The 26,270-nt window shown below is 52.3% G+C and overlaps 1 protein-coding gene across 1 annotated transcript; it reads left to right on the top strand.

Annotated features, from left to right (window-relative positions):
- Positions 1–10,165: 10,165 nt before the first annotated feature.
- Positions 10,166–23,841, top strand: DUSP4 (dual specificity phosphatase 4). Its single transcript, XM_082680330.1, has 4 exons — positions 10,166–10,879; positions 20,547–20,692; positions 21,631–21,850; positions 22,538–23,841. Exons 1-4 carry the CDS (start codon positions 10,441–10,443, stop codon positions 22,921–22,923), a joined length of 1,191 nt encoding a protein of 396 aa, XP_082536456.1. The 5' UTR covers positions 10,166–10,440; the 3' UTR covers positions 22,924–23,841.
- Positions 23,842–26,270: the final 2,429 nt, after the last annotated feature.

The raw sequence follows: 26,270 nt of genomic DNA, 5'->3' as shown, positions 1-26,270 counted from the left end.
ATGGTTAAAATGGTTAAGTTGTATGTATATTTGCCACATTAAAAAAAAAAAGAATGAGACGAGGATGCTACTTATAGACAGAAAAGGATGGAAGGAACAAGTCGTAAGGTATGGATTATGCCACCTCTAGGATGACAGCTATCATTCCTAAATCCACCACCATTGGTGACATCATTTTGGTCTCATTCTGGCTCCACGTATGTTTTGCCTAGAAACATAGATAAAACCCATGGCTGTTCAGCAAGCTACTTATTGGCCAGGCACACTCGCCCCTTTCATCTCTCATAGAGCAAGTATGTGTTGGGTCAGACATTTTCCTCTGCTGAGCCTCCTTGTTCAAACTTCAACTCTGGGCTGCATAACCACACCATGAACAGGGAAGGCTGTTGTGGCAGAGAACACAGGACATGTGAACTCTGCATTAACTGAGGAAACAAGTAGCGTGGTCCTTTGACTCACTTGCACCCTAACCTGAGTGGGTTAACTTACCTCATCCTTTTTTTTTTTAATTAATTATTTTATTTTATTTATTTATTTTTGGCTGCGTTGGTTCTTCGTTGCTGCGTGCGAGCTTTCTCTAGTTGTGGCAAGCGGGGGTTACTCTTCGTTGCGGTGCGTGGACTTCTCATTGCGGTGGCTTCTCTTGTTGCAGAGCACGGGCTCTAGGCACACAGGCTTCAGTAGTTGTGGCACCTGGGCTCAGTAGTTGTGGCTCACGGGCTTCGTTGCTCCGTGGCATGTGGGATCTTCCCAGACCAGCGCTTGAACCCGTGTCCCCTGCATTGGCAGGTGGATTCTTAACCACTGCACCACCAGGGAAGCCATAACCTACCTCATCTTTTCCTCCCTGTTTCTCACTGGGTGTTTTCAACTGATTCAATAAACCGTGTGGTTCAAGCCTGAGAGTCTTTTTGTCCCAAGACCTCTGGGATTGCGTTATGGACTGAATGTGTCCCCATTAAATTCATATGTTGAAACCCTAAACCCCAATGAGATGGTATTTGGAGGTGGAGCCTTTGGAGGGGATAAGGTCATGAGGGTGGAGCCATTATGAATGGGATTAGTGCCTTTATAAGAAGAGAGAGCTTGCTTCCCCTCTCTCTCCCTCTGCTCTGTGCATGTAATGATGTAATGAAAAGATGGCCATTTACAAACCAGGACCAGATCTGCCAGCACCTTAAACTTGGATGGAATTCCCAACCTCCAGAACCGAGAGAAGTAAATGTCTGTTGTTTAAGCCACCCAGTCTATGGTACTTTTGTTATAGCACCTGATAGGACTAAGACAGATAGTTTGCCCAGTAGTGGAACTGGAAGCTACCATTGCATTGAGGAAATTTCTCACATAACGCTGGTGAAAAGACAAGCACTGTGCAGGAAACAGTAAGAGATAAATGACAGGCAGTAAGGACTGGAGAAAACTGGAAGCGGGAAGGATTGCCTTTCTCGATGAAGGGGTCACAGAAAGTTTCAGCGACACAGTGAGATTTGTGCTTGGATAAATGGAGGGAGGTATGGAGACACACCAAAGGGACTGGGAGGACGGGGGATGGAGCGGTCCAGGATAGTGGGAGCAGCAGAAAGGATCCAGGAGCCTTTCAAGTTATGTTGGCTGATAGGAAAACAACTGGGCAAACACCTGGGTTAACAGCTGGGCTCACTGAGCAGCCTGGCCTAAGGACACAAGACCCCACCTGTGCTTCCCTGTGTGCCTGGAGGTTTGCCAACAGCACCTCCATGGAGAGGATGATGTATTGTACAGTGATGTACAATGTAAATCAGAAATGCTGCCTCACAGACATCTCTTAGCTTCTTTAAAAAATATTCTTTAAGAGAAAGGGAGTAAGATTTTGTTGAATAACATTCCCAATAATTAGTCTGTGTGTTAGTAACATTCCCATTGAAAAGATGAGGAAACGGAAAATCAGGACTTACCTAAAGTTCCCCAGCCTCTAAATGGCCAAGCTAACATTGAAACCCACATTTGTCTGGCTCCAAAGCCTGCGTCTTTGGTCATTGCACCAAAAGAAACCTAGGACTAGAGAGGATACAGCTCAGACTCAAGGCAGAGGCAACCAGATGGGCCTTGAAAAAGGGGCCTGGGTCACCTAGAAGAGAAGACAGACTCTTAGCTTGTTACCTGGTTCAGGACTGTGTTACACAGAGGACACTGGGAGTCTGGGGGGAAAGAGGAATAATACATTAGATTAAAAATGGAGCTGGCTGGGTGCTAATTAGTTAACCTCTAATAAATGGGATAAATAGCAGGATGTAATTAACCACTGCTTAAAGAGGACCCTGGTGTTTCCCTCAGTGAGTAAACCCCTGTGGATTGTTATGCTAATTCCAGCTGTAAAAGTAGAGTGAGAACAAAATTCTTACCTGGGAAAGAATGAAGCGCATTTAGCTGTATTCCTTTTGCGTGTTGATTCTGGATAGCCCAAATAATTTTTTTTTAAAGACAAAAACTGGGGACTTCCCTGGCGGCACAGTGTTTTAAGAATCTGCCTGCCAATGCAGGGACACGTGTTCAATCCTTGGTCCCAGATGATCCCATAGCCGCGGAGCAACTAAGCCCGTGCGCCACAACTACTAAAGGCCGCGCACCTAGAGCCCGTGCTCCGCAACAAGAGAAGCCACCGCAATGAGAAGCCCGCGCACCACAACGAAGAGTAGCCCCCGCTGGCCGCAACTAGAGAAAGCCTGCGCGCAGCAATGAAGACCCAACGCAGCCAAAAAAGAAATAAACGAAAAGAAAATAAGTAATAAATAAGTGAGTAATATAAAGACAAAAACTGGATAGCATAGACAAGGGATAGCATACAGAGGGAAATGTACACAATCTGAGGAGCGGCTTCATGGTGCAGGGTGATGGGGGCAGATGTGGGGATGGGGCCCCCTGACAGGAGGGGCTGTCGTTCTGCAGGAGTCATGGCAGCCCACTGAGAAGCGTGAGGTGGAGCCCTTTTGCTCCCCCTCTCCTCTGCTTCTCCTTTTGTTCCTTTGGAGGGCTGATAATCTGAGTATCCCATCCAGCTGGGAGAGTCTGTTCATACCCTGATTTTGGAAACCATTATTTCAACCGATGTGAATTGATCAATCTCATGAAGTATCAAAGGCATTTTTCTTTTTGCTAAAATAGTTCATTAAATGTGGACATTTTTCATTTCGGAATTGTTGGTTCTTGGCCCCTTCCATCTGCCTGAAAACTCAGAAGTAAGGACTTTAGTTTCTAAAGGACTACAGGGTTTCTAAAGCGACTGATGGACTGAATGGGACCCACTCATTATTCAAGGAAGGCTCAAGCTGAGACTCTGGCGCCTCTCTTTGCCCTGCCCAGCATTTGATCAAGCTTCAAGATGGTTATGAAGGGGATCAGAATATGCCACCCCCAACTATGCCACGTTGGCAGAAGGATTATTGTCAGTTAAAGGCAACTGAGAAACAGATGTGAAAAGAGCTCTCTGCTCCCCCCCCCCATCTGCCTAAAAGCAGGGCATAAATTTCCCCTGTGCAGGTGCCTCCTTCTCCCTTACCAGGAAGAGGAGAATGACCCTTATCACCAGGGGCAGAAATGGCACCCAGATGAGTCTGCACAAATAAGTCCTCACTAAATAACCCCTATCTACCATTAGTTTCCCCCATATATTTCCTAGTCACTTTCTCATCATTTATCAGCCCTAGAAGCCCAAACCCCCTTTTCTTTGTCTAATTGCTTCTCTACAATTTATTGCTCTTTATTAAAATGGCATATAAGCCTCCAAGTCTATCCACTTCTTTGGGTTTCTCTTTTTTCTGTGAAGCCCCTGTACATGTAAAAACAAAAAAGAGATATTAACATCAATTAAAATTGTATGCTTTTTCTCCTGTTAACCTGGCTTTGTCCGTTTAATTTTCAGGCCCCAACTAACAAACCTAAGAGGATAGAGGGAAGATTTTTGTCCTCTCCTGTACAGTTATGATGAGAATTAACCAACCATTACACAAAAAGACCTCGGTAAGGCCAAGATGTGGAAGCAAAGTATAGTTAAACCATCTGAAAGGCAGGACACACACTCTCTATATTATATTATTGGGCAGGAAGGACTGTGTCCAGGACCCTCTGCAGAATGTATACGGAGACATCAGGGATAAGATGACCTGGGGTTGTGGTATCAAACAGGCGGAATGACGGGGGTCTTCTATAATTTTGTTTCCTTTACTGTTTCACCAATGAAGAAATAATGCTACCAAGTCCCAGATTTCCTGTGATAGTCTTAATTTCTGGTTGTTTTATTGCTTTCTATAAAAAAAGATTTAGAAAATACATAAATAAATGTGATTTAATGTTTACTTCTAGGTAAGAATTTAAAAATTAAATATATTTATATGTAAATATAAATAATCTCACAATTCCCAAAATCTTTTCTGACCACTTATGCCAATGCTTGCTTTGGACAAGAATTTCACAGCAGGATCCTTGGAAAGGTGATTTAGGTATTTTGTTGTCCTGAGAAAAGAAAATAAGTACATTATTTTCCCTACTTTTTTTTTTTCTTTTGCGGTGCACGGGCCTCTCACTGTTGTGGCCTCTCCCGTTGCGGAGCACAGGCTCCAGACGCGCAGGCTCAGCGGCCATGGCTCACGGGCCCAGCCGCTCCGCTGCATGTGGGATCTTCCCAGACCGGGGCACGAACGCGTGTCCCCTGCATCGGCAGGCGGACTCTCAACCACTGCGCCACCAGGGAAGCCCTCCCTACTTTTACAGATGGTAAAATTAAGGTATAGAAAACTGATTTGATGAAGATGACAATGAAAGTTAGAGTCAGGCGCACACTTGGGTCATCTCACATCTAGGTCGGCTCACTGTCCACGGCATAGATTTTCTTTTTCTTTTTAAGATAGTGTATTTTATTATATTTATTTATTTATTTTATTTACTTTTGGCTGCGTCAGGTCTTAGTTGTGGCACGCGGGATCTTCTTTGAGGCATGTGGGATCTTTCGTTGCAGTTCACGGGCTTCTCTCTAGTTGTGGCGTGCAGGCTCCAGGGGCACGTGGGCTCTGTAGTTGTGGTGCGGGCTCTAGTTGAGGCGCGCACTCAGTAGCCCACGGCACGTGGGATCCTAGTATCGTGACCAGGGACCAAAGCCGCATCCCCTGCATTGCAAGGTGGATTCTTTACCACTGGACCACCAGGGAAGTCCCATTGCATAGATTTTCAACAGAGTCTTTGCATCATCTTGGCTCCCTTGCAGCTTCAGACCAAGTGCTCATCTATTTTTAGCAGGGAAACCCACTGGGGAAGAGTGAAGTTAACAAATGAAAGGAAAAGATACAAGGCACAAGGACAGAATGAATGTCAGAGGTGGGATGAAAGCTAAGAAAAAAAAAAAGGACCAAGAGAAATCAAGGATAACATTTAAGTAGATGAAATTCATCTTATTCACAATGGCCTTTTCCTTCCCTAAGGATCCCACAACGCATTTCAATCCCTTACTTGTCCGAATCCCCCCCCCCCCGCATTTTGTTTGTTCTTCCCTAAAGACATTGATTAGACTCTGCCCTGCAGTAACCTACAGTGACAATCACGCCCTAACTAGACCAACCAGATTATAAACTCTTTGAAGGCACAGTGTTTCAGACAAGTTTCCCCCAGAGTTTAACATGTTTGTTGAATATATGAATATGAAAATATTCACAGCTAGAATGACCCCCCCAAAAAAAAACTCTGAGCTGATTTTTATCTCCTATTTGGAGTATTTGTTTCCAAATTTTGATTTTAAAAACTTGAAGAAGTTTTGTCAAGAGGCTTGGGACATTAGTACTAGACTAGACATAAAGCTACGAACTCTGCTCTCCATGAGCAAAAGAGGGACAGAAAGGAAGCAGTGACTGTTCTGCACACATTGTGGCATTTCAGTGTGCCTAGCTTTGAGGAGGGAGGGGTGGTGGCTGTTTCAGGCTGGCAGAGACCTCTCCTGCTTAGAATCACACAGGGCTGGAAATGAACTAGATCCGACAAATCAACCTGCCCAAACTCTTCATTTTGCACGTGAAGAAACAGACCCAGGGAGACTGTCTTGCCCAGGATCACTAAGCTAGATGCTGGCATAGCCTAGACTGAATCGTTTTCAAAATAAAGTACTGAATGAAGCAACATATTAAACCTTTCTGCAGAGTCCCTGGGTTAGAAACCTAGCACTTTAAATCATCAGCAAATACTACAGTATCGTGGATAGAAAAATAAATGGAGGCTGTGGAACAAATCTATGACAAAGTCAGGACTAAAAAAGCGTTCAGGTTATGTTTCTGAGGTTGTTTGGTGATGTTCATTCTCACCATTGAAGACTTTCCATTGCTTTTGAGTCCTGACTTGATGAGCAGCGGTGGGCAGGGAAGGACAGACGTTCCTCATTTCCATCTATACCTGTTGCCAAAAACACACAGTATATACAGACTTCTTACCTGGAGGAGCATGAGAGAGCCTCTCAGTTCTTTTAAGCATTCCCACTATGGGGGGAAGCTCCCCAATCAGCTGATCTAAGAAATCTAGCCAACAGCTCCATGCAAAAAGGACCATTCTTGTTCCAGTTGAGAGCAATAAGCAAGGCACCCTCTCTACTCAGTAAAGAGGAATCCACAGAACCTTTCTTTCCATCACCACCTCGATTAATTCATTAATGATTTTTCAGGCAAGTTTTATTCAGGCCCCTGGGGACAGGGCAGTGAGTCAGAGGTTGGCATCAAAACAAGAATAGAAGCCATAGTCCTCTCTGGGGATCCTTACTCTGGGCTTTAAATTCCCAGATCACACAACTTCCTAGTTGGAAATAAGTGTTCTTAAACAAGAACAAGGGTTTTGCCAGGCCTGACAGTGACTAATAAGATCTGTCTGAGGACCGTCTGATGAAAAGAGAAGCTGGATTTGCATGTCACAGTGAATGTTTAAAGTAGGTTTCCTGCTGAATATAAATAAAATCTCTCTCCTTGGGCAATCCCATCTCAACTCCTGCAGCTATGCCTTCCTTAATTAAATTAACTTTGAAATAACATTCAATGTTTTCCTTCTAAATGCCTTTGTTTTCTCCAAGATCTACTTATTGACAAGCTGTTTCACGAGGTTCCTGTGTAAACTGATTAAGGTCCTTTTCCCCCACCCTCACCCCCGCCCCGCTGCATACTCAATGGAGACAAGTTTTATCACCTCTATAGCCGTTATCGGGTAGCCCTCACATTGTATTCATTTAACTGTGTAGCAAATGGCCCCCATACTTACAATACCAAAAATTAAAATTAAAACAATTATCTAGGGTGCTTACAGAGGACCCGGATAAATACGAAATTTAAATCTCGTTGGCTGAAATTCACACAACTGAAAGCTAATTCCTAACTTGAAGGGGGAGGATTTTTTTTCCGCAGTCTTCTTCAAAAATGAGGCATTCGCGTTCGTAACGCAAGCGGCTCTCGGCTTAGCTACGTGAAGTGGGAGCTCCGGCTCCCCTCCAGAGAGCGGGAGCGCAGGCGCGGGCGCGCACACGTGGACACACGCTCACACGCGCCCGCCCACGCCCCCTTCCTTGTGCATTGCCTGAGGGATTTACGGGCTTCGACCGCGGATTACTGTCAGGTGCAGAAAGCAAGTCTTTGTTTGGTGGGCATTTTCCTCCACCCCCCCCCGGATTTGACTGTTATTTACGGGCCACGTGAGCGCCGGGCGGGGGTCAGGCGGGCGGGGAGGCGCCCCAGCGCTGGGGAGACAAAGGCTAGCAGAGCCCGGCGGGTGCGGCAGGGGGACGTCTCCCAGCTCCTGCGACACGTGCGCAGTTGGCACGGACCTGCCTCTGACTGAGAGGCTCTTACACGAGATGTCCAGTTCAAGCCCTTGGAAAGGCAACGGCGTTTTCCTGGAAGCGGGCCTGGCTGCCCAAGAGCGGCCCGGGAAAGCCGGGGACGGTCGGGGCGTGGGAGCCCCTTGGGAAGGGCGCGCTCCTGGTGTACCAGGGAGAGTGAGTCTTTACACGGAGCCTCAGGGCCACCTCAGCACGTGAGAAACCAGACAGAGGCCCCCATTGCCCTTGGAGGGAGTACAGACCCCTTCCCAGCGGAGAAGCCAAGCAGCGAGCCTTTGACCGCTGACCGCCCCTCCGCAGCGACCCGCGGCCTCGGTCTGTCCGCAGTGGTGGCCTCCTCCAGGCCCGGGGCTAGAGTGAGCACGCGCCTCGTGTGCAAAATGTCAGGGGGAGCCCGAAAGTCAGTGGTCAAAATAAATATCCTAATGTAGTACCTTAAACGAAGTTAGTGCCCCCCCCCCACGAAAAGAATCCACGATGAACAAAGTAGTAAATTTTAAACAGAGACGGGATCAGTGCATTGCAGAGCCATTTTGGAGCCCGAGGTAAAAAGGAGTATCCCCACGGGTGAGCGGCGCTCCTCGCGGCGCACTCAGCTTGGGCTGGGGGTCCGGGAGCGCGGGCGCAGCGGGAGGGGAGCGCGGGTCGTAGGTTTCGGAAGTGGAGGCCGCCGCCGAGGCCGGGCTGGGGAGTGGAGGGGTGGCCCTGGAGGCCGGAGGTGACATCTCCGGAGAGCCGCTCCGCGGGGAACAAAGGCGGAGCGGAAGGCCGACTCAGGGGAGGGAGGGACCCCGCGGGTTGCGGCCCTTGTTGCCTCTGCAGAGCCAGAGTGGAAGACTCGACCCCGCTGCCACCAAGGCCCGGAGCGAGTCCTGTAATTCCCAGCTCGCTGGTTAATTCTCACTAACAAGACTTGGCAAGATGGGCAAATACTTTTTGGCTTCTGTCGTGACCCCACCGAGGCGCGCACACACCCCCTGGCAAAAGCGGCCTCTGGGAAACGAAATGCATAAGTAAAAACGGGGGCGGGAAAAAAATGCGAATTGACCTGGAAAAAGCAAGGCAAAGAAACCTGAATCGGCCGTGGAGCGTATTAAATCCTTTACGCGTCAATTTCCGTGGTTCTAGCTTCGCACCAAGTGTGGACCCTAATTGTCATTTCCTGAGAAGACAATTCACACGAGTACAAGATGGGGTGAGGACTTTTCCAAAAGCCGAAAACGTCGGGTTTTTTTTTTTCCCGCATCAGGGTTAAATAAACATCTTTAGGAAGCGTGGAAGGGAGTGGCACTCCCGCCTTCCTTCTTGGGAACAACATTCCGGATTCAATTAATGCCTCCCTCCGGGTCGTAAAGCAGCAGACTCCACACCTCACTCCTATTAACTGGGCTTTGGGGCGGGAGGGTTTTCTCTTTCATCGTCTGGGTTGGGGTTTGCCCACGTTCCTCGGGAAGCTATAAAGCTGATTTAACGGTTTAAGATGAAAATCGATCAGGCTAAGGCAGAAGCTCATGGCTGAGGAATCGCAAGAGAAAAAACGGCTGGCGGGCCGAACGCACTCCGTGAGCCTGGGGCGAGGAGGGCCGGGCCGGGCCGGCTGGGATGCGGTGCAGGGTTCCCCAGTCCACTTGGGTACGTGGGGGACACCTGCGAGGCTGGTAAGGGGCAAGCACGGAGGTGAAGAGGAATGAAACCTCGAAACCGAGCCCAGGCCTCCGCTAGGCCGGCTTCTCGGCTGGCGACTTTGTTTTCCGCCCGTCGCCGCCGCCACCACCGCGGCGGGGTGCGATGGCTGCACGGCGACTCGGGTCGGGCTGGACGCGGGCCGCGGAGGCCGGGGAGAGGCGCCGCCAAGCTCCATTCACGAAGTCCGGGCGCTGCGGCTCGCCCGCGGGTCGGAGGCCTCCTCCCTCATCCTCTAGGTCTTGGTTTTATGAATGGGCCTGGCGGCGAGAGCCGCGCGCCCTGTTTACTCCGCTCTTTGTGACGTCGCGTCCCCGTGACTGGGCGCTAGCGGCCGGTACTCCATTCACGCGCCCGGGCGGGCGGAGGGGGTGGGACCAGCGGGGCGAGGGGAGTCGCGAGGGGGCGGGGAGCGAGCGCGGGGGGCGGAGCAGGGCTCGCGACCTAGAATGGAAAGAGGCGGGGCCTCGCGAGGTAGTAATGAATCTGCCCCCTCCCGGGGGAGAGCAGAGGAGCATTAATAATCCATAAGCCGAGGAGAGGAAACTCTGGCTGGGGCAGACCGCGGAGCTCCGGCAGTTCGTGGGGAACGGCGGCCAGAGCAGCACAACGGGCAAAATACAATAGAGGCGACAACGGAAAAAAGCCCTTGGTCCTCTCCCGTAAACACACTCCCCTCACCGCCACCTCCCCCTTGGCACCGTGCTGCCTGGCGCCGAGGCCGCTCGGACTGCTATGTAACTGCGAGTCTGTGGGAGGAAGGGGACCGGGAGAAGAGGTTCGGCCGTGGGAGCCCCTAAGGGCCAAGTTTGCGGCCACTTCTGCCCGCGCTCTCCCTTAGCCCCCGCTCGCCCCTTCCTGCAGCCTAGCTGGCCCGGGCGTCCTTCGCCTCCTCGCGTGCCCAGCAGCCGCGGTTCCTGGCGACCATGGTGACGGTGGAGGAGCTGCGGGAGATGGACTGCAGCGTGCTCAAAAGGCTGATGAACCGGGACGAGAACGGTGGCGGCGCGGGCGGCAGCGGCAGCGGCAGCCACGGCGCCCTGGGTCTGCTGAGCGGCGGCAAGTGCCTGCTACTGGACTGCCGACCGTTCCTGGCGCACAGCGCCGGCTACATTCGAGGCTCAGTCAACGTGCGCTGCAACACCATCGTGCGGCGGCGGGCCAAGGGCTCGGTGAGCCTGGAGCAGATCCTGCCCGCGGAGGAAGAGGTCCGCGCCCGCCTGCGCTCCGGCCTCTACTCAGCCGTCATCGTCTACGACGAGCGCAGCCCGCGCGCCGAGAGCCTCCGCGAGGACAGCACCGTGTCACTGGTGGTGCAGGCGCTGCGACGCAACGCCGAGCGCACCGACATCTGCCTGCTCAAAGGTAAACGCCGGCGCCGGGCGCGAGCTGGAGGGTCGATGCGGCGGAGCTCCGCTGCCTGAGCCTTAGTGGGCAGGAGAAAGAAGTGCCTGGAGGGACTCGTGGCTGCGGGATCCCCCCCCCGCGCACTTCTTTGTGCGTACTGGTGTGTGCGCGTGGTGTGCAAGGATTCTGTGTGTTTGTGTGCAAGCGCGAGGTCCTGAAGTCCTCAGAGACGGTGAGGGCTCCGTCACCTGAAATTCCGGACCCTTCCTGACGATTCTGCGATTGTTTACAGCCACTAACGGTCTGGTCTTGCGGGCGAAGCGACTCAGCTGCGTTGCCCACCTTCGAGTCCAGGGAAGTGCTCCCAAGTGCCACGGTGCGGGAGGTGGGGGAGAGGTTAGGCCTGTTGGTTTGGCGTGTCTGGGCCCCGCCCTGAGTCCGACCCAGAGATCCCGAGACATGGGGCAGGGGGTGAAGGAGGGTGAGCGCGGGATGGGATGGGCCCTGCGGGTCCGGCTGGAAACCAGCCCTTTCTAAACGCAAAAACGAAGATCGGCTTGCGGGCCTGATGTGGAGCGATCTGTTCTCTCCTCCCCTGCTGCCCAACTCCGAGCTCCAGCTGGAGGGTCGCCAACCCCTCCCGCCATCCCCAGGCTCCGGAGCGGGAGGCGGGAGGTCCGAGTATCTGGGGAACGCAAGGCGGGACGGGGCCTCAGACTGCGACAAGTGCGACCTTTTGTTCAGACTCGACTCTCAGATGGCGGCGCGCGCTTAAGTGCGAAACTCTTGGGGAGGGGAGGTCTTGTCAAATGTGCAAGTCGGAAACTCCGAAAGGGCTGAGGGCTACCCAAGTACCTGGAGGGACGGGGGCGCCGACCGCACCTGCCGGGCGTCGGGCGGCGGGGAGCTGGCGGGTTGCTTGGGGCCCCTGCCGCGCAGTGTCCCTTCCTCCCGCGCCGCATTCCGCGAGTTCCTTCGCCCGCGGCGGGTCTTGGCCTCCGAAGTCCAGAGGCGTTTCGGACCCGGGCTATCAAAGAGCCGCCCCTTTCCCTGTCGGCGCCCCTGGTCCCCCTCCCTCCTGCCCTGCCCTCTCCAGACCCGCTCACTGGAGAGGAAGGGAGATGGGGCGGGAGGCGCGGCGGAAACCTCTCCCCGCCGCCCCTGCCAAAAAGCACAACACTGCCCAGTGCCGGCGGGCCAGGCTTGCCCCCGTGAACAGCGGGGGACTTTGTTCTCGGCAGTTGTTTCCTGGCCATTTGACCTGTCAGCTGCTGGGGAAATGCTGCTGTTGACCTTTGGTTGAACTACTAAGGCGATTTTGCTGATTTTTCTTTCTCTACGAGGGCGGCCTTTGGCACCTCAGATTAAACCAAACGCTCCTCCCTTCTCCTCCCAGCGCTTTAAGAGAAAGTGCCAGGAAGGGCCTTGCACCGGAAGGACCGCTAAGCCCGGCGAGCTGGGCGCAGGGGGCCCGGGGCCCCCGCCTGCCCTGGCGCCGAGCTGTGCCGGGAGCCACGCGGCCCCGAACCGGGTAGAGCGCCGGGCTGGGGTCCGGGCTGTTGACGCACGCCTCCTGCACTCCCTTGCATGATGCCGGCGTGCCGGCGCTCGTGGGGACGAGGAGAGAAACGTCTCTGGGACCAAAGTCCCTTCGAGTGGCAGGGGCTGGCCGGGGTGTTCTCCGTGCCGCGCTGACCTCGATCGCTCCTGATTTGGAGCCCGATCGCGCGCCTGCCTGCGCGGGCCCTGAACACAGGACCCTTCTCGAGGTAGGGCAGACGCACGTGGGGTCTGGGTTTGTTCTGTTTTGTTTTTCTTCCTGGAAGAAATCCGGAGAGGACCGCCCTAGGGTTTCCGGGCGCGCAGACACTTAGGCCCCGCTCCCGGGGAGAGAGACAGATTTTTAAGGCTTCCGCCTCGGGCTCGTGGCACCTCCCTGTTTCCCGCGAATCCCGCCGGGAGAGCCCGGAGCCAGACCTGTACCGAGAGCCGCCCTGCGGACCGGCCGCCCGGCGCAAGGCAGATGCTAATGTGAAGGCTGCGTTGGACGGGCAGCCTCTGGGTAAAACGACAGTCCCCTGGCGGTTGGCGAGGTGCCTGGCCCACGGAAAAGGCGTGTTTTAAGGGCTGTTTCCTCCCGAGGCCTGCACTGCCTCCTGTTGTCTGACCTGGTGCGGGCAGGGAGGACGGCCCGCTGCCTCTCAAAGTCCGCATCCTCTGAGCCGGAAAGTGTCTAGGCCTGGACCGAACTTCTCTCTCTCCAGGAACAGGCCCCCCGGGAGGAGCCAGGAGAGGTTCAGCTGGGTTTTTCTGAGCAAAGGGAGCCTGCCTTTGGAAGCAGCCGCCTAAAATTCACAGAGTTTGGGCTGGGGGGGGGGGCTCCTTCCAGCTTGTTCTGCAGTGGTGGTAGAACATCTTTGAGGTTAACTGGGTCCTAGTCTATTCAACTTGCGTATTTTCATTTATGTGCTAAGCAGAGGCGCTCTCCACACAGGTCCTGTTTCTTCTTGACTTCTACTGGAAAGGCATCCCTAATGAGGGCAGAAGGAAATGGGCGTGGTCTGCTCCCCCAGCGCTGCGGGAACGTGCCTCTGGGGGAGGACAGCCATGCCTCCTGCACTCTCATTCCTTGGAGAAGTGGAATGGCAGGAAATGTGGGCTCATGGGCAGGGGGGAGCTGGGGACGGGGAACTAAAGGGAAACAGGGGGAGACAAGCCCCTTAGATTATCTTTAGTAAATGCCTTAATTGATTAGGGGTTGGGTAATTTTTTTCCCACCGGAGTTGTTCCTTTATTTTGCAGCCAATGGGCCTTCCTGGGAGTCTCATTTCACGTGCAGTGGTGGGTGTGGAATAAAAGTGGTCAGACATTAAGCCAGTGGAAGACTGATTGTTGGTGTCTGCCGTCCTGGAGGGAGAGTAAAAACAGCTGGGCATTTTCAGAAGCTCTATTACCCTTCCTGGCCACAGGCTATCTAATTCTACCAATTAATTGCATTTTTAAAGGCCGATTTTCCCATTTCTGCCACTTTGAAGGGCAGGAAGTTGGTTACTCATTGCAGGCAGTTAATAACTAATACTACAGGCAAGAATTCATAGTTAAGAGTAAACTTTACTTTCTATCAATGAAATACTATCTGGCCTTTACGTTTCCTAATATTACCCAAGGTTTGCTAAAAGCAGTAACCCAAATCACTACATTTTCTGGTCTTTTGGCTAGTAAAAGCTTCCCATTGGGATAAACTTTTTTTTAAGCTCATTTTATTTAAAATCCTATAAGACATTTTTGGGACAGTTTAGAAAGTTTAGCTTTTCAGATTTTATTACAGTACACGTCTCCTTTGAAATCCCTTTCTCACTCCTCATAGATCCTTGGAATAGGGTTTTAGACAACCGCTCCCACCCCATCCACCCTGGGTCAATAGAGAAAGACAAAAAGAGCATTTTCTTACCCTAACAGAAGTCTTCCTTTACCTCCCACAGTCTCCAAATAAATCAGTCTGTTTTGCAGAAGATGTCAGGTATAAAAACATTATCTTACTTTTCCTTCTATCTAAAATTCGTCTCAGCCCATGACCTTTGTCAGTCTTATTCAAGTTCTGATTTAAAAGCTGTCCTGGAGCTGTTTTGAGAAACTGGGAAGATCAACTAAATACTCCAACTTCTCCTTCCAGGTTGGAAGTCACCTACCCAGCAGTCCCCAGGCCTGATCATACAGACCTGACATTATGCTTCCTGTGAAAACAGCCACTAAGGCCCGTAATGAATGCTATGGGTGGGGTTCGGGTGACTGTCTTCTGTCTTTTCTTTCTCTGTGTCCATTTGCCCTGTCCATCCTCGTTTCCAGGAGGTCAGTGGCATCAAACAGCAGAGTCCTGGGGGACGCTAAGGTTGAACACCTCTTTCACCCAAAGGCAAAAGGACTGGCTTTTCTCCTTGCAAACAGGACACAATGCCCATGACAGCCAAGAATTGTTAGAATTACCAAAAAAAAAAAAAAATTAGGCCTTAAAGGTAATTCCTAACCTCTAGTCGAAAGCCTTAAAGAATTGTAAGGAATGAAGCAAACTCACTACTCTTTGCATCATTTGAACTGGATGTTTCCAACCAACAAAAGCAACTAAAGACAGGGTGTAGGTGTAAATTGAGAGTGGCAACCTGATTGTCCGTAAGCCTATCGCAGCTCCCTTGGGCTTCTCCTGGATGCTTACAGGAAAGGTGGCTGTCCCCACCAAGGTGGGCTGCACAGAGAACTCAGGGAGGAGAAAGGGTGGCCTTTTTAAAGGGCCAAGAAATTCCTTGAAAAAAATCAGAACATCTGAAAGCAGATAGCTGGTTTTCTTGCTGGGAGGCAGTTCCCATCTAACAAAGAGGAAGTTTGAGAGGAAGAAATGTAGACTCTCAGCGGAAGGCGGCTTGCTGAACGGAGCAGATAGCACAGAAGGACTCTGGGAGGGGCTGCAAACAAGGTCCAGCCCGAGTGTGGCATCAGGTGTCAGCCCAGCTGGCCCGGGACCGAGGTCTTGACACCGAGCCCCAAGGTGAGAAGCCCATTTAGCTAAACTGGAAATGCTGCTCAGTATTTAGAGGGGCGCTTCCTAGGTCAACACCCGCATCAAGGGAAGTTCTCAAAGCCAAGGGACCTTCGAATGTCCCCAGACTTGCCTGCTGGGCAACATTTGCCTCGTATTGATAAGCTGTCCCAAGAGAGCGAGGCCATGAGCCCTGTCTGTGAACCGGTGATATTCTGAGCGTGGAGAGGGTCACAGGAAAAACCTGGCAGCCACGTTAAGATCCGTGACCATCGTCACCACCAAGAGACAGTCTTTCCCATCACAGACCCCATTAAGAGTCCTATTATGGTGAGACGACCAGCACTACGCCAGCCTGCCCTTTCCCAAGGACTTTCTCCCACATTCACTCCCACCCCTGCATAAGCAGGAGGCCAGCCAGTTTTCAAAGCTACAGTTTCTGTGAGAAGATGAAAGGAACACAGAATGGAACTTAGATGTAGTTATTCCTCAGGGGAATCAAGTGGAAAATTATAGTCCTGTTTCCCCCGAGCCCCCCAAGACTCTCAAATTTTAAAATGAAGTTGAGAAAATGAGAGCTTTAAGACTAGAAGGTATATTGTTAAATAAGAACATGAGAAAAACGGGTCAAAATTAGTCAGCATGTCTGTTACAGAATTACATGCAATAGGACGTAGGAGAAAACCAGGTGGGAATTCATTGGCGTTTGTGCTGTGAAAATGTGTTCAGAAGATGGAAATATAGGTCTTGAGGCACCTGCTGTCAGTGTGTAGTTTGCAAATGAGTGGTTTGTGAACGTTCAGGATCACAGAATGTTGGAACTTACAGATGATATCGTCTGGAATCCTTACATTTGGAGGGTGGAAAACAGGACTTAGAGGGAATGTGTTAGCTGGGCTTCCACAGTCGGAGCTGGGATGCGTCCACACCTGTCTGCTGTGTCTACCCTGCACATCTGCAGGGGTCACGGGGTAGAGCGCTCCCCTCCGGGTCTACAGTGACAATAAGCTTTCCCTCTCATGAGTTTTGGATAAAACTTGGAGATCTAAATCTAGCACTTACTGGAAGGGCCGAGGCTCTGGTACCTGCACAGATGTGGGCTGGGAAGGGAGGCACGGAGGAGAGGGGGCTGGGGGCAGTCTTCTTCAATCCCACCCACCCTAAGAAATTCAGTTTCATTTCTGCCATGACCCAGCATAGAGCTACTCTATATTCTTCGAGATGATTTGAATTTTTTTTTAAGTGAAATGATCCGTGTGCTTATTACATAATTTGAGCTCTTAAAATACATGTTTTCCCAAGAGATGTAAGACGTGAGTGGTACCCTCCAGTAAGCTCATCACCTGGCCAGGTGTCTGTAGCCCCACACCGACGGGGCTAATGCCACACTTGGGCTGGAGTCAAGGCGGTGTGTGGGGGAAGAAGAGCTAGCAAGTGGCTTTAGCTGAAGTCCCTGTGACGGGGACCGTCACCCTGAAAGCACAGTGCCATGAAATTACACGCTCTGTAAATGCAGCGCATTCAAGTAGCTTCTATTCTATTTCATTAAATAGAAAAACGCTGGTCACGACTCCTCCATGACTACCTGGAAAAGCACCGGAAAGAAGCAGTTTGGTGAAGTGTCAGCAGTGCTCTGTTCACATCCCTTCTGTTTCTGCGTGAAAACTCTTTCTTCGCGTGATGAAACCAGCAGGCAAGGCCCCTAGAGAAGGCCCACCGGGGAGGCAGCAGTGGGCAAGCAGCAGGGTGGGCTCCTGACGGCCAGCTTCAAAGGGGCTTTCAGGCCCCTTCTGTGGGCTGAATGCCGGTCCCGCCCTTACCTGCGGGCTGCCCTGCACCTCCGCTTCCTCTTCTGTAAAACTGGGGCTTGTCATGCCTTCCTCTAGGGCTACTGGTTGGATACCTGTGTGGGAAGAGCCTGACACGTAATGAACACTTCCTTTTAAGAGGGTCTGTCATTTTTATGAACACGCATGGGATACCTGGAGGTGGCTTCCTGGCGTGTGGCCTTGTGGGTGGGGTGTGGACTGAACGGCCCCTGACCTGCACTCCTGTGTCTGCACTGCCTCGCCTGCGAGCTCCAGGCCCACCAGGGCACGTTCAGCTCATCCGAGGGCCTGGCCTGAGTGCAGCACCTCGGCCCCAGAAGGAGATCCTTTGGTGATGCTCCTTGTAACTACCAGCCACAGACTGCCCCCGAAGCTAGCAACGGCTCAGGAGGGAAAACCTTTCCACCGCTGCCACCGAGGGACGCAACCCTCACCTTGTTCCTGTCCCTTGAACAAATCTGCTTCTTCACTTGGTTCCTTTCTGCCTGTTCTCTGAAAACCCCCCAGAGGGAACAGACTCTTCAGTAATCGTGTTTCTCCACTTTGTTGTAATGGTGCCTTTCCTGACAGTTGCTGTCTCTCCGTCCTGCTATGAGCAGCCTGGGGGTGACGACAGACAGCCCCCCTCAGGCCGGGTCTGGCCTCTGGGCCGCCTGCACCCTCCCCTGCACAGGTGCGATTGGCCTCGGAGCCCTCCGAGGGTTCTGCTGGGCCCTCCCCGCCCCGGATTGATTGACGGTTGACCCTGGGAGGTAGCAGATGTCCCTGACTGGGCAGGGCACTCAGGGCTCAGGAAGTGCCCAGCACCTGTTCTTCTGCTGTCTTAATTACCAGCTCTCAAGATGCGTACTGGAAAAAATAAGTGAAGCCCAGGAGGAGAAGGCTGTCCAGGGTCTGAGAAGTTGCCAGTAAAGCCGAAGTCACCTGTAGGTACCAAAAAAGAAAACCTTCATTGAGCGTCTCCCCGAGGCCCGGTGCAGTGCGCTGGCCGTTCCCGTCAGTCCTCACGGGAGACTCCTGGCCTGGAAGCTTCATCACATTTCACAGATGAGGAGGAGGCTCAGAGAGGTTCAGTGACGGCCCCAAGGCTGCACAGCCGATGATTGAACCCAGACCTGGGAGTCCGACTGCAGAGGCGAGGCTCTTCAGGACTTCAGTCTGGTGCCCTGTCGTGTACCTTCTCAGCAGCGAGAACATTCTTCCCACCACTCTGAGCTTCCTTAGCTCCTGCTGCCCTCAGGCCTGCTCTTCCTCCGTGACCTTGGAGCCGGGCCCTGGCCCTCCTGTGACTGTTGGCCTGCCTGTCTAGCTGATGAGCTTCTGGAGGGCACCACTCATGCCTTGCATCTCTTTGAAAAAAATGTATTTTACTAGGTCAAAGTTTGTAATAAAGACACGGATCATCTTAAAAAATTTCAAATCCTGGGCTTCCCTGGTGGCACAGTGGTTGAGAGTCTGCCTGCCGATGCAGGGGACACGGGTTCGTGTCCCGGTCCGGGAAGATCCCACATGTCGCGGAGCGGCTGGGCCCGTGAGCCATGGCCGCTGCGCCTGCGCGTCTGGAGCCTGTGCTCCGCAACGGGAGAGGCCACAGCAGTAAGAGGCCCGCGTACCGCAAAAAAAAAAAAAAAAAAAAAAAAAAAATTCAAATCCTGTAGAAGTCTCTAGAATAACAAGTGATGGCTTTTCATATAGATGATCAACCTCCGTTGGTTGAGTGACCCATTTCTCCTTCCGCTTTCTCCAAAGGGCAGCGTCTCCCGAAGTCTCCCATCCCAGGGCCTTCAGCTAGAGGCACTTGCTGGCTTTTCTTCCCGCACACACCGCACTTGGGGCAGCGGTGTTTACAGCTTTATAGGGAAAGGGGACAGATGGGGGTGATAACGGGAGGGAGGCCGCTCCTGCGACGAGAAGTCCACTGAGGCCACCAGCACATCTGAAGCGGGCAGTACTGGCCCCTCAGCAGGTTTTCCCTCCAGGGAGGCTGGTCATTATGACTCAGCAGGAGCCAGGGCCTGGGACCAGAGAAATATCCATTTATAGCCTGAGGGAGGGAGTGGGGGAAACAGGAGGCCTCCAGTCAGAGAGGAAAAAATGTCTGCCCTGTTTCTGGAAGCCTTAATGACTTGGTGAACATAATTTTCTTTCCTCTCCAAAGCGGAAGTTTCTAGGGTTGGGATTCAGGGCAAGTAATTGACTAACCGTCACATGTTGGAAAATTGCTTTGCACAGTGGTGATCGGGAACAGTGGCACCCACCCTATCACTTAGTCATAAAGACGTAACGGGCTAGCTGCCTATGTGACCATCAGTTGAGTGGTTGTTCCAGAACCCGCAGACCCTACTGAATTCATTTATAATCCATTTTTGGTCCAACAGAAACTGCAAAAATAAAAATACAAGCAGGGCCAAACCTTGACAATAGATGGTAAGTGTCCCGCAAAGGGAAGTCCCAGAGATCACAAGAAAATCAGATATACAGGCTGAATGTCTCTCTTCTTGGTGTGTTTCACTGCCTGCGTCTGCCTGCATCTCTGCCCGCATCTCTGCCCACGTCCGCCCAGCCGGCCCTTTCCTGAATGGCACTGACACTATTGCAGAGAAGTTGGCCGTTTATCTCTTTTTACTTAAACGACCTTCCTTCCCCGGAAGACGACCCCACAGAGAACCATTCCAGGGCTTAGCAACTCTCAGGTCAGGAAATCCTCCCTTGCCCCAAACCTGTATGTAGCAAGAGGCATTTATTTAGATTTAAGCCCGTTTGCTCTCATTTTGGCCCCATGTCCATGGAACAGCTGTTCATGGGGCCGTGCGATTGGTATCTGTTCTGTTGCTGAGATCCAGAAGGGCCGGTGCCAGGGTAATAGTTTTTTATTCTCTCCCACATTGGAGAACCTCTCTAAAAGAAGGGCTGTAGTGGGGGGATGACAGACATTTTTGTAGGGCGCAGGGGCCAGCTGAAGTGCTCATGGAAACCCCCAGTGGCTATTCCCTCTTTCTTTGTCATCACTGTAAAGAAATTATCCCTTCTTCATCTCCCCTGCACATCCTCCTCTGTGTATCTGCATCCCAATCCGAAGTCTTGTCCCTAAAGCTTTCATTCCCGCTTTCGGGATGCAGTCTTGGCCGAATGTAATCTCTGCATCCCAGGGAAAAAGGTCTCCATAGCCATTATCTCTGGGCCCACAGTGCCACCCAGTGTCAAATGTAGGTACAACCAGCCCCAGCTTCCCAACAGCTTTCCTCCATCAGGTAGGATTCAAGTTCTTTGTGGTTTCCTGCTGGCTCAGCGACCCCATTAACCTGAATATCTTTCTACTTTACAGGTGGCTATGAGAGGTTTTCCTCCGAGTACCCGGAATTCTGTTCTAAAACCAAGGCCCTGGCAGCCATCCCACCTGCTGTGCCCCCAAGCACGGCTGAGTCCTTGGACCTGGGCTGCAGCTCCTGCGGCACCCCACTGCACGACCAGGTGCGAAGAGGACTGCTTGTCAAAGGCTTTGGACGCAGTGCCTCAATGTGGGGAGAATGTGTTGAGTATCGGGGTGTGATGTTAGGTGGAGTCCACTATTCCTTGGAAGTCTTCCCCTTCCCTCTCTTATTACCCTCACCTAAGAAAAGAATATAAACACATACGTCCCTGGCTTAGCCTCTAGAGTTATGTGCAGACAAGCAAGGAAGGAGGCCAGAAGCATGTGGACTGCCCGATTCAAAACAGTTCGGCTGTCCGCCCCCCATACAAGTTAATTGTAAATGCTAAATGGACATAAATGATCAACCAACCCTTCTCCGAAGAAAAGCAGCTTATGCCACTACGGTTCGTACAAGCCCACCTCTTCCAGCCCTTTCCTTTAGCTGGAAATGGAGTAAATGTATGGGGTCCAGCAACTCTGCTCCCCAAATCCGAGATCACTTGTGTTGATCTGACTCAGAGGATTGTCGTTAGTGAAGCCAGCGTTACCTCATTTTGCCAGGATGCCTCCTCTTGTGTGTGAGGTGGACATGGCGTCTGCCTTTCATCTGCCAAGTGAAGGCGTATCCAGCCGAATAAGCGCCTAGGCCGCGTAGCTCTGCGGTAGCGGGTGTAAGCTCTTCGCGTCACAAACAGTGGGGCACGGCCAGCTTCATCTGTCACGGGGGAAGTGGTCTGCCTGAACCAGCAGGTGGGGCCCATAGCAGAGCAGAGCAGAAAGGCCAGAGCCCATCGCTCCCTGCCGGGGCCCGAGCGGCACACGGGAAACCTGGAGGGGCCGGGTCCACAGGCAGTGTCCCCGGGGCCCATGAAAGCCCACCTGAGACTGGCTTCCCTCTCCCCGCCCCCACACGTCCCAGCCCCCTGCCCAGTTGCCTTTCACTTAACGACGTTTGCCGGTGGGGGGTGGGGCGCTTTGTTTTCCCTCTCTGGTGCAGGGGGGTCCCGTGGAGATCCTTCCCTTCCTCTACCTCGGCAGCGCCTATCACGCAGCCCGGCGAGACATGCTGGACGCCCTGGGGATCACAGCCTTGCTGAACGTCTCCTCTGACTGCCCGAACCACTTTGAAGGACATTACCAGTACAAGTGCATCCCGGTGGAGGACAGCCACAAGGCCGACATCAGCTCCTGGTTCATGGTGGCCATCGAGTACATCGGTAGGCTGGCTCCGGCCAGGGTGCTGGGTCCTCCCAGGCCCGGGTGCTGGGCCCAGGTCTGGCGGAGGGAGGATGGGAGGGAAGAGGGAACCACGTGTAGCTGGTGTGTGGAAGGAGGGACTTAGGAAGGGCCATATCCGGGGGGGCTGCCTGTTTCCCCTCTTCCTCAGTAGGAAGGCTTGCCCGTGGGGTGTTGTGCAGGCCCTGGATGGTCTGACGGACCTAGGCAAACAGCAGGTGCTGTTAGCTTACAGAGCCAAGGACCTTTTCCTTGGACGTCCCCAGGTGCCGAGAGGATAAGACTCTGGGGATGGGGAGGGAGACAAAAGAAGGATTGGGTCATTGTTTTTGTTCCTGCAAATGAAAACCCTGCCGTGTGTGCGGGGACTGCGCCAGCTTCAGCTGGCGTATTTCCTAAGCGTAGTACATTTGTTTGCGTAGGTACATTTGTTTGCGTAATTCTCCGAAATACGCTAGCGGGGGTGGAACTCTAGAGGCCCTCCCCCCGTGGGTTCCTCCCTGCGCGGCCTCAGCCTGGGAGGCGCTGTTCCTTCAGGGGTTCAGCCGCAGGGCCCCCTCTTCTCCAGTCCTCCCCGCACCCTCGTCCCGGCTGAGGCCGCTTGCAGCCGTCTTCCGGGAAGGATGGGGACCTGGGCGCCGCTAACGGCGCGCCGCTCTCTGCCCCAGATGCGGTGAAGGACTGCCGCGGGCGCGTGCTGGTGCACTGCCAGGCCGGCATCTCGCGCTCGGCCACCATCTGCCTGGCCTACCTGATGATGAAGAAGCGCGTGAGGCTCGAGGAGGCCTTCGAGTTCGTGAAGCAGCGCCGGAGCATCATCTCGCCCAACTTCAGCTTCATGGGGCAGCTGCTGCAGTTCGAATCGCAGGTGCTGGCCACGTCCTGCGCGGTGGAGGCCGCCAGCCCGTCGGGGCCGCTGCGCGAGCGGGGCAAGGCCACTCCCACCCCTACGTCGCAGTTCGTCTTCAGCTTCCCGGTCTCCGTCGGGGGGCACCCGGCGCCCAGCAGCCTGCCCTATCTGCACAGCCCCATCACCACCTCCCCCAGCTGTTAGAGCCTCTCGAATCCTCCCTCCCCTACACCCGTCGGCTCTCAGCCCGGGTTGGGTGGCGCCCTGTGCGGGCAGCAGGTCGGGACTGGCCCACAGGGGGCGACAGAGCTCCTTCCATCCATCTCTCTTTGGCCAACCGGGGGGCCAGCTAGAATGGCAATAAGGACTCCGAATACATATTTAACGCAAACAAACACAACACTCCAACTTAGAGCAATAATGTCTTCCTCGGCAGGCAGGGAAGACCTGGGTTTTGGTTTGTGCGTCAGTTTTACTTTTCAGATAGGAATTTCTTACCTCATTTTTTTCAGCAGTAAGGCTTGAAGTTAGGAAACCCGCAGATCCTGGCAAATGTGCCCACCCAGTTCTGTTGAGGGGGAGGGGAAGGGAGGGAGGGGAGGGAAAGGGACAAGATAAAATCAAGTTTGCCAGAAGTGCCTGGTTCTGTGTGCTCGGTCCTTTTGTTGTTGTTTTAGTTACAGGATTTTTTTTTTTTTTTAAAGAAATCTTTTAGGACATGGTTTTCCTTTCTAAGTCACCACCAACAGGTGAATAATTATGCTTAATAATAAATAAAAGTATTTATTGAGAATTTCCTCAGAGTATGTAAGTACAGAGTCTAGTGATGGTGAATTTAGACTATATTTATGTTAATGTGGATCAGCAGAGCACAACAGCATGCAGACGTCAAAGCAGTTAGGAAGTAAGTGGTGTGTACAAGTTAGCATGATGATCAGCTTGCGTTTGTTACCGCTGAGAAGGGGGCAGGGTGGGGTGGGAGGAGGAAGAAAGGAAGGGACTACTTTTTCATTACAGCCTCCCTCGGTATCTGCCGGGGATTGGTTCCAGCACCCCCTCCCTCCATCGCGGATACCCAAATCCGTGGATGCGTAAATCCGCTGATTCTTGCATCCGCGAATACGGAGCGTGGAGCGCACTTGGTTCTTGGGCACATGGGCCACTGAAGCGATTTGAAACCACAACAATACAACCGTTTCTGGTGATCAATAACTCACTGTGGCGGTGGAAGCATTTTTCTCATAGACCTGCCTGAGAACTTGTATATCATCTGTGATAAATGCCATATCATATAAGGTGCTCGTAAAAAAATTGGGCGCAATTCAGCTTTTCCTGCAGTGAATCATTTGGCAAGGCCGTTGGGGAACCCAGCTAAGAGAGATAGACCCGAAATGGATCCTTTTGGAAGTGGAAGCACCATCTTTTTTCTCTTTTGCATAAATCAGAGTTTTTAATTTTAGGGGGTTTGCTTGGAATGAAGTACACCAACAAATTCTTGGGTTCTTAAAATTCGTGGTGTCGGTGAATATTTTTAAAGTGAATAGGTGAATAAAAAGAAGGGAGTGGACACCCCATTTCAGGTCCCTTGGAAGTCTAGGACAGCAAGAGGAGTGAGTGAAGAGTCGGGCAGACTCTGTGGGGGGGCTGGCTGCTTGGTTTCTGTGACAGGCATCCAGGGCACTTGTGTGCCGTCTTAGAATCCTTTCTTGGGATACTGCCATTTTCAGGGCCCTTTCCAGATGGAGGGATGGCTTTTGGAGAAAGAAGGAGATGGGTTAGGCTTGGGGGGAGGGAGGACGGGACAAACCACGTGTTATTTAATTTGTAGTATCGTGGAACAGTGTTGTTACCCAGTACCAGGTTAGAGGTAATTCCAAACTTGTCTAGAAGCGAGAGCATGCTTTTTGGTTTTGTTTTTTGGGTTTTTTTTGCCTTCTGAGGATCTAAGTGATGCACATTCCTGTTCACCCATAAATAACGTCAAGCCTCAAGGTTGGAATAGTGTTGGAATGCTCCTTCTCAGCCCCACATCCCAGACAGGACCAGGTTCCTTACATTTCCTTCCATAAACATGAGCCTGTGTTGGCATCATTTGTCCTGCCTTTCCCAAGCCCTGTCTGAAAAAGTGTGGGTTCCCACAAGCAGATAGGCCCGCAGGAGGGACTGCTTGAGAGAGGAGGGAAGGTAGCTTTTTACAGAATGAGTGTACATTGGCCAAAACTTGTGTATCCTGCTTTCCCAGACTGGATCCCAACCACACGGTCGGAGCCCAGGACCTGCGCCAGACAGGTCTTTTCCCTGCTTTCCAATTCAAGTCTTCTGTCACAGCGTCAAACCACTATTTATAAAGCCATTTTCTTTGTACCCAATAGCAGCCCCAAAACTCTTAGAAATCAAATAGGAAATTGGCTTGATTGGAAACAGGGACTTGGGTCACTATTTCCCCATCAGAAGCCTCTTTGATGACTTGGAATAGCTGTAATGAAGACAGCACCGCAGGGTCTGTCCAAATGGCCAGTGGGTTTCAACAGGTGTCTCTCCCATGGAGTGATTTCTGGTGACGTGAAATATGTGTCATGGCTGGAAGGCATTGCCACTTACACCGAAGATCAACTGTGCTGTTGACAAAGGCAGTAGGCACTCTGGATCTTCCGTAGAGACTGGAGAATGCTGCCGCTTCCCTCCCGGCATCTCTGTGTGACCCAAGTGTGTTCGTGGAGCTTCCCCCGAGCAGTCTTCGGCTGAAGCCGCCTGTGAGCCGGTGGCCGGGAGCTCCCAGCCTCAGTCGTGGCCTCCTGAGACCATTTTCCTCAGGTACCCATCCTAGCCCGATTCCAGAGAGTTACCCAAAAGGTTGGGAAGCCATGAGAAAAAACGTAGAATCCGTGGGAAGATGGGCAGAGGGAGGTGGGACGGGTGATTCAAATGTGAGGGGAAGGGGCTGTGAGATTGGAGGGGCCGCCAAGCCTCTAGTTGGTAAAGTGGTGGTTCGCCCTGGCTGCCCGTCGGCCTCAGCTGGGGAGCTTTGAAACCCTGCTACCAGGCGATCCCAGACCAAGTACAGCAGGATTTCTGGAGGAGGGACCCAGGCATCAGTAGGTTTCAAAGCTCCCCAGGTGCTCTCCGTGTGTAACCAAGTTTGGGAAGCTACTTTCTGGATGGCAAGGTGCTCTTGGAAGCTGGGTCTTGATAACACAGAGCTGGCTTGTCTGGCAGAAGCCACAGCCAGGGGTTTGTCACTAGTTCAGTGTGGTCTCATGGTCAGTCCCCTCAGCTCTGCTGAGGGACGAGATGGTTTCTGTCAGGAGCTCAGGGGCCACGTGACCTCCTGAACGAGGGGCCCTTTCAGGCCCCTTGAAAGCCAGCTGATCTGCGGAGCGTTGTTAGGAAACCGAATACAGTGTCTGAATGTCGATGTTCTTCCCTGAAAGTTTCCCTGTCTATCGAGAAGGATGGAGAGTGCCACCTCTTTGAAGAGGACCCTGCCCTTCCTTAGAGTTTATGAGTCATAGGAGAAAGAGGCTTCTTCAAGACAGAGCAATGCAATACTT

The sequence above is a fragment of the Grampus griseus genome (genome assembly GCF_964374135.1).
Source record: "Grampus griseus genome assembly, chromosome: 21".
NCBI classification, from domain to species: domain Eukaryota; kingdom Metazoa; phylum Chordata; class Mammalia; order Artiodactyla; family Delphinidae; genus Grampus; species Grampus griseus.
This window is presented reverse-complemented; position numbering and strand designations above follow the sequence as displayed.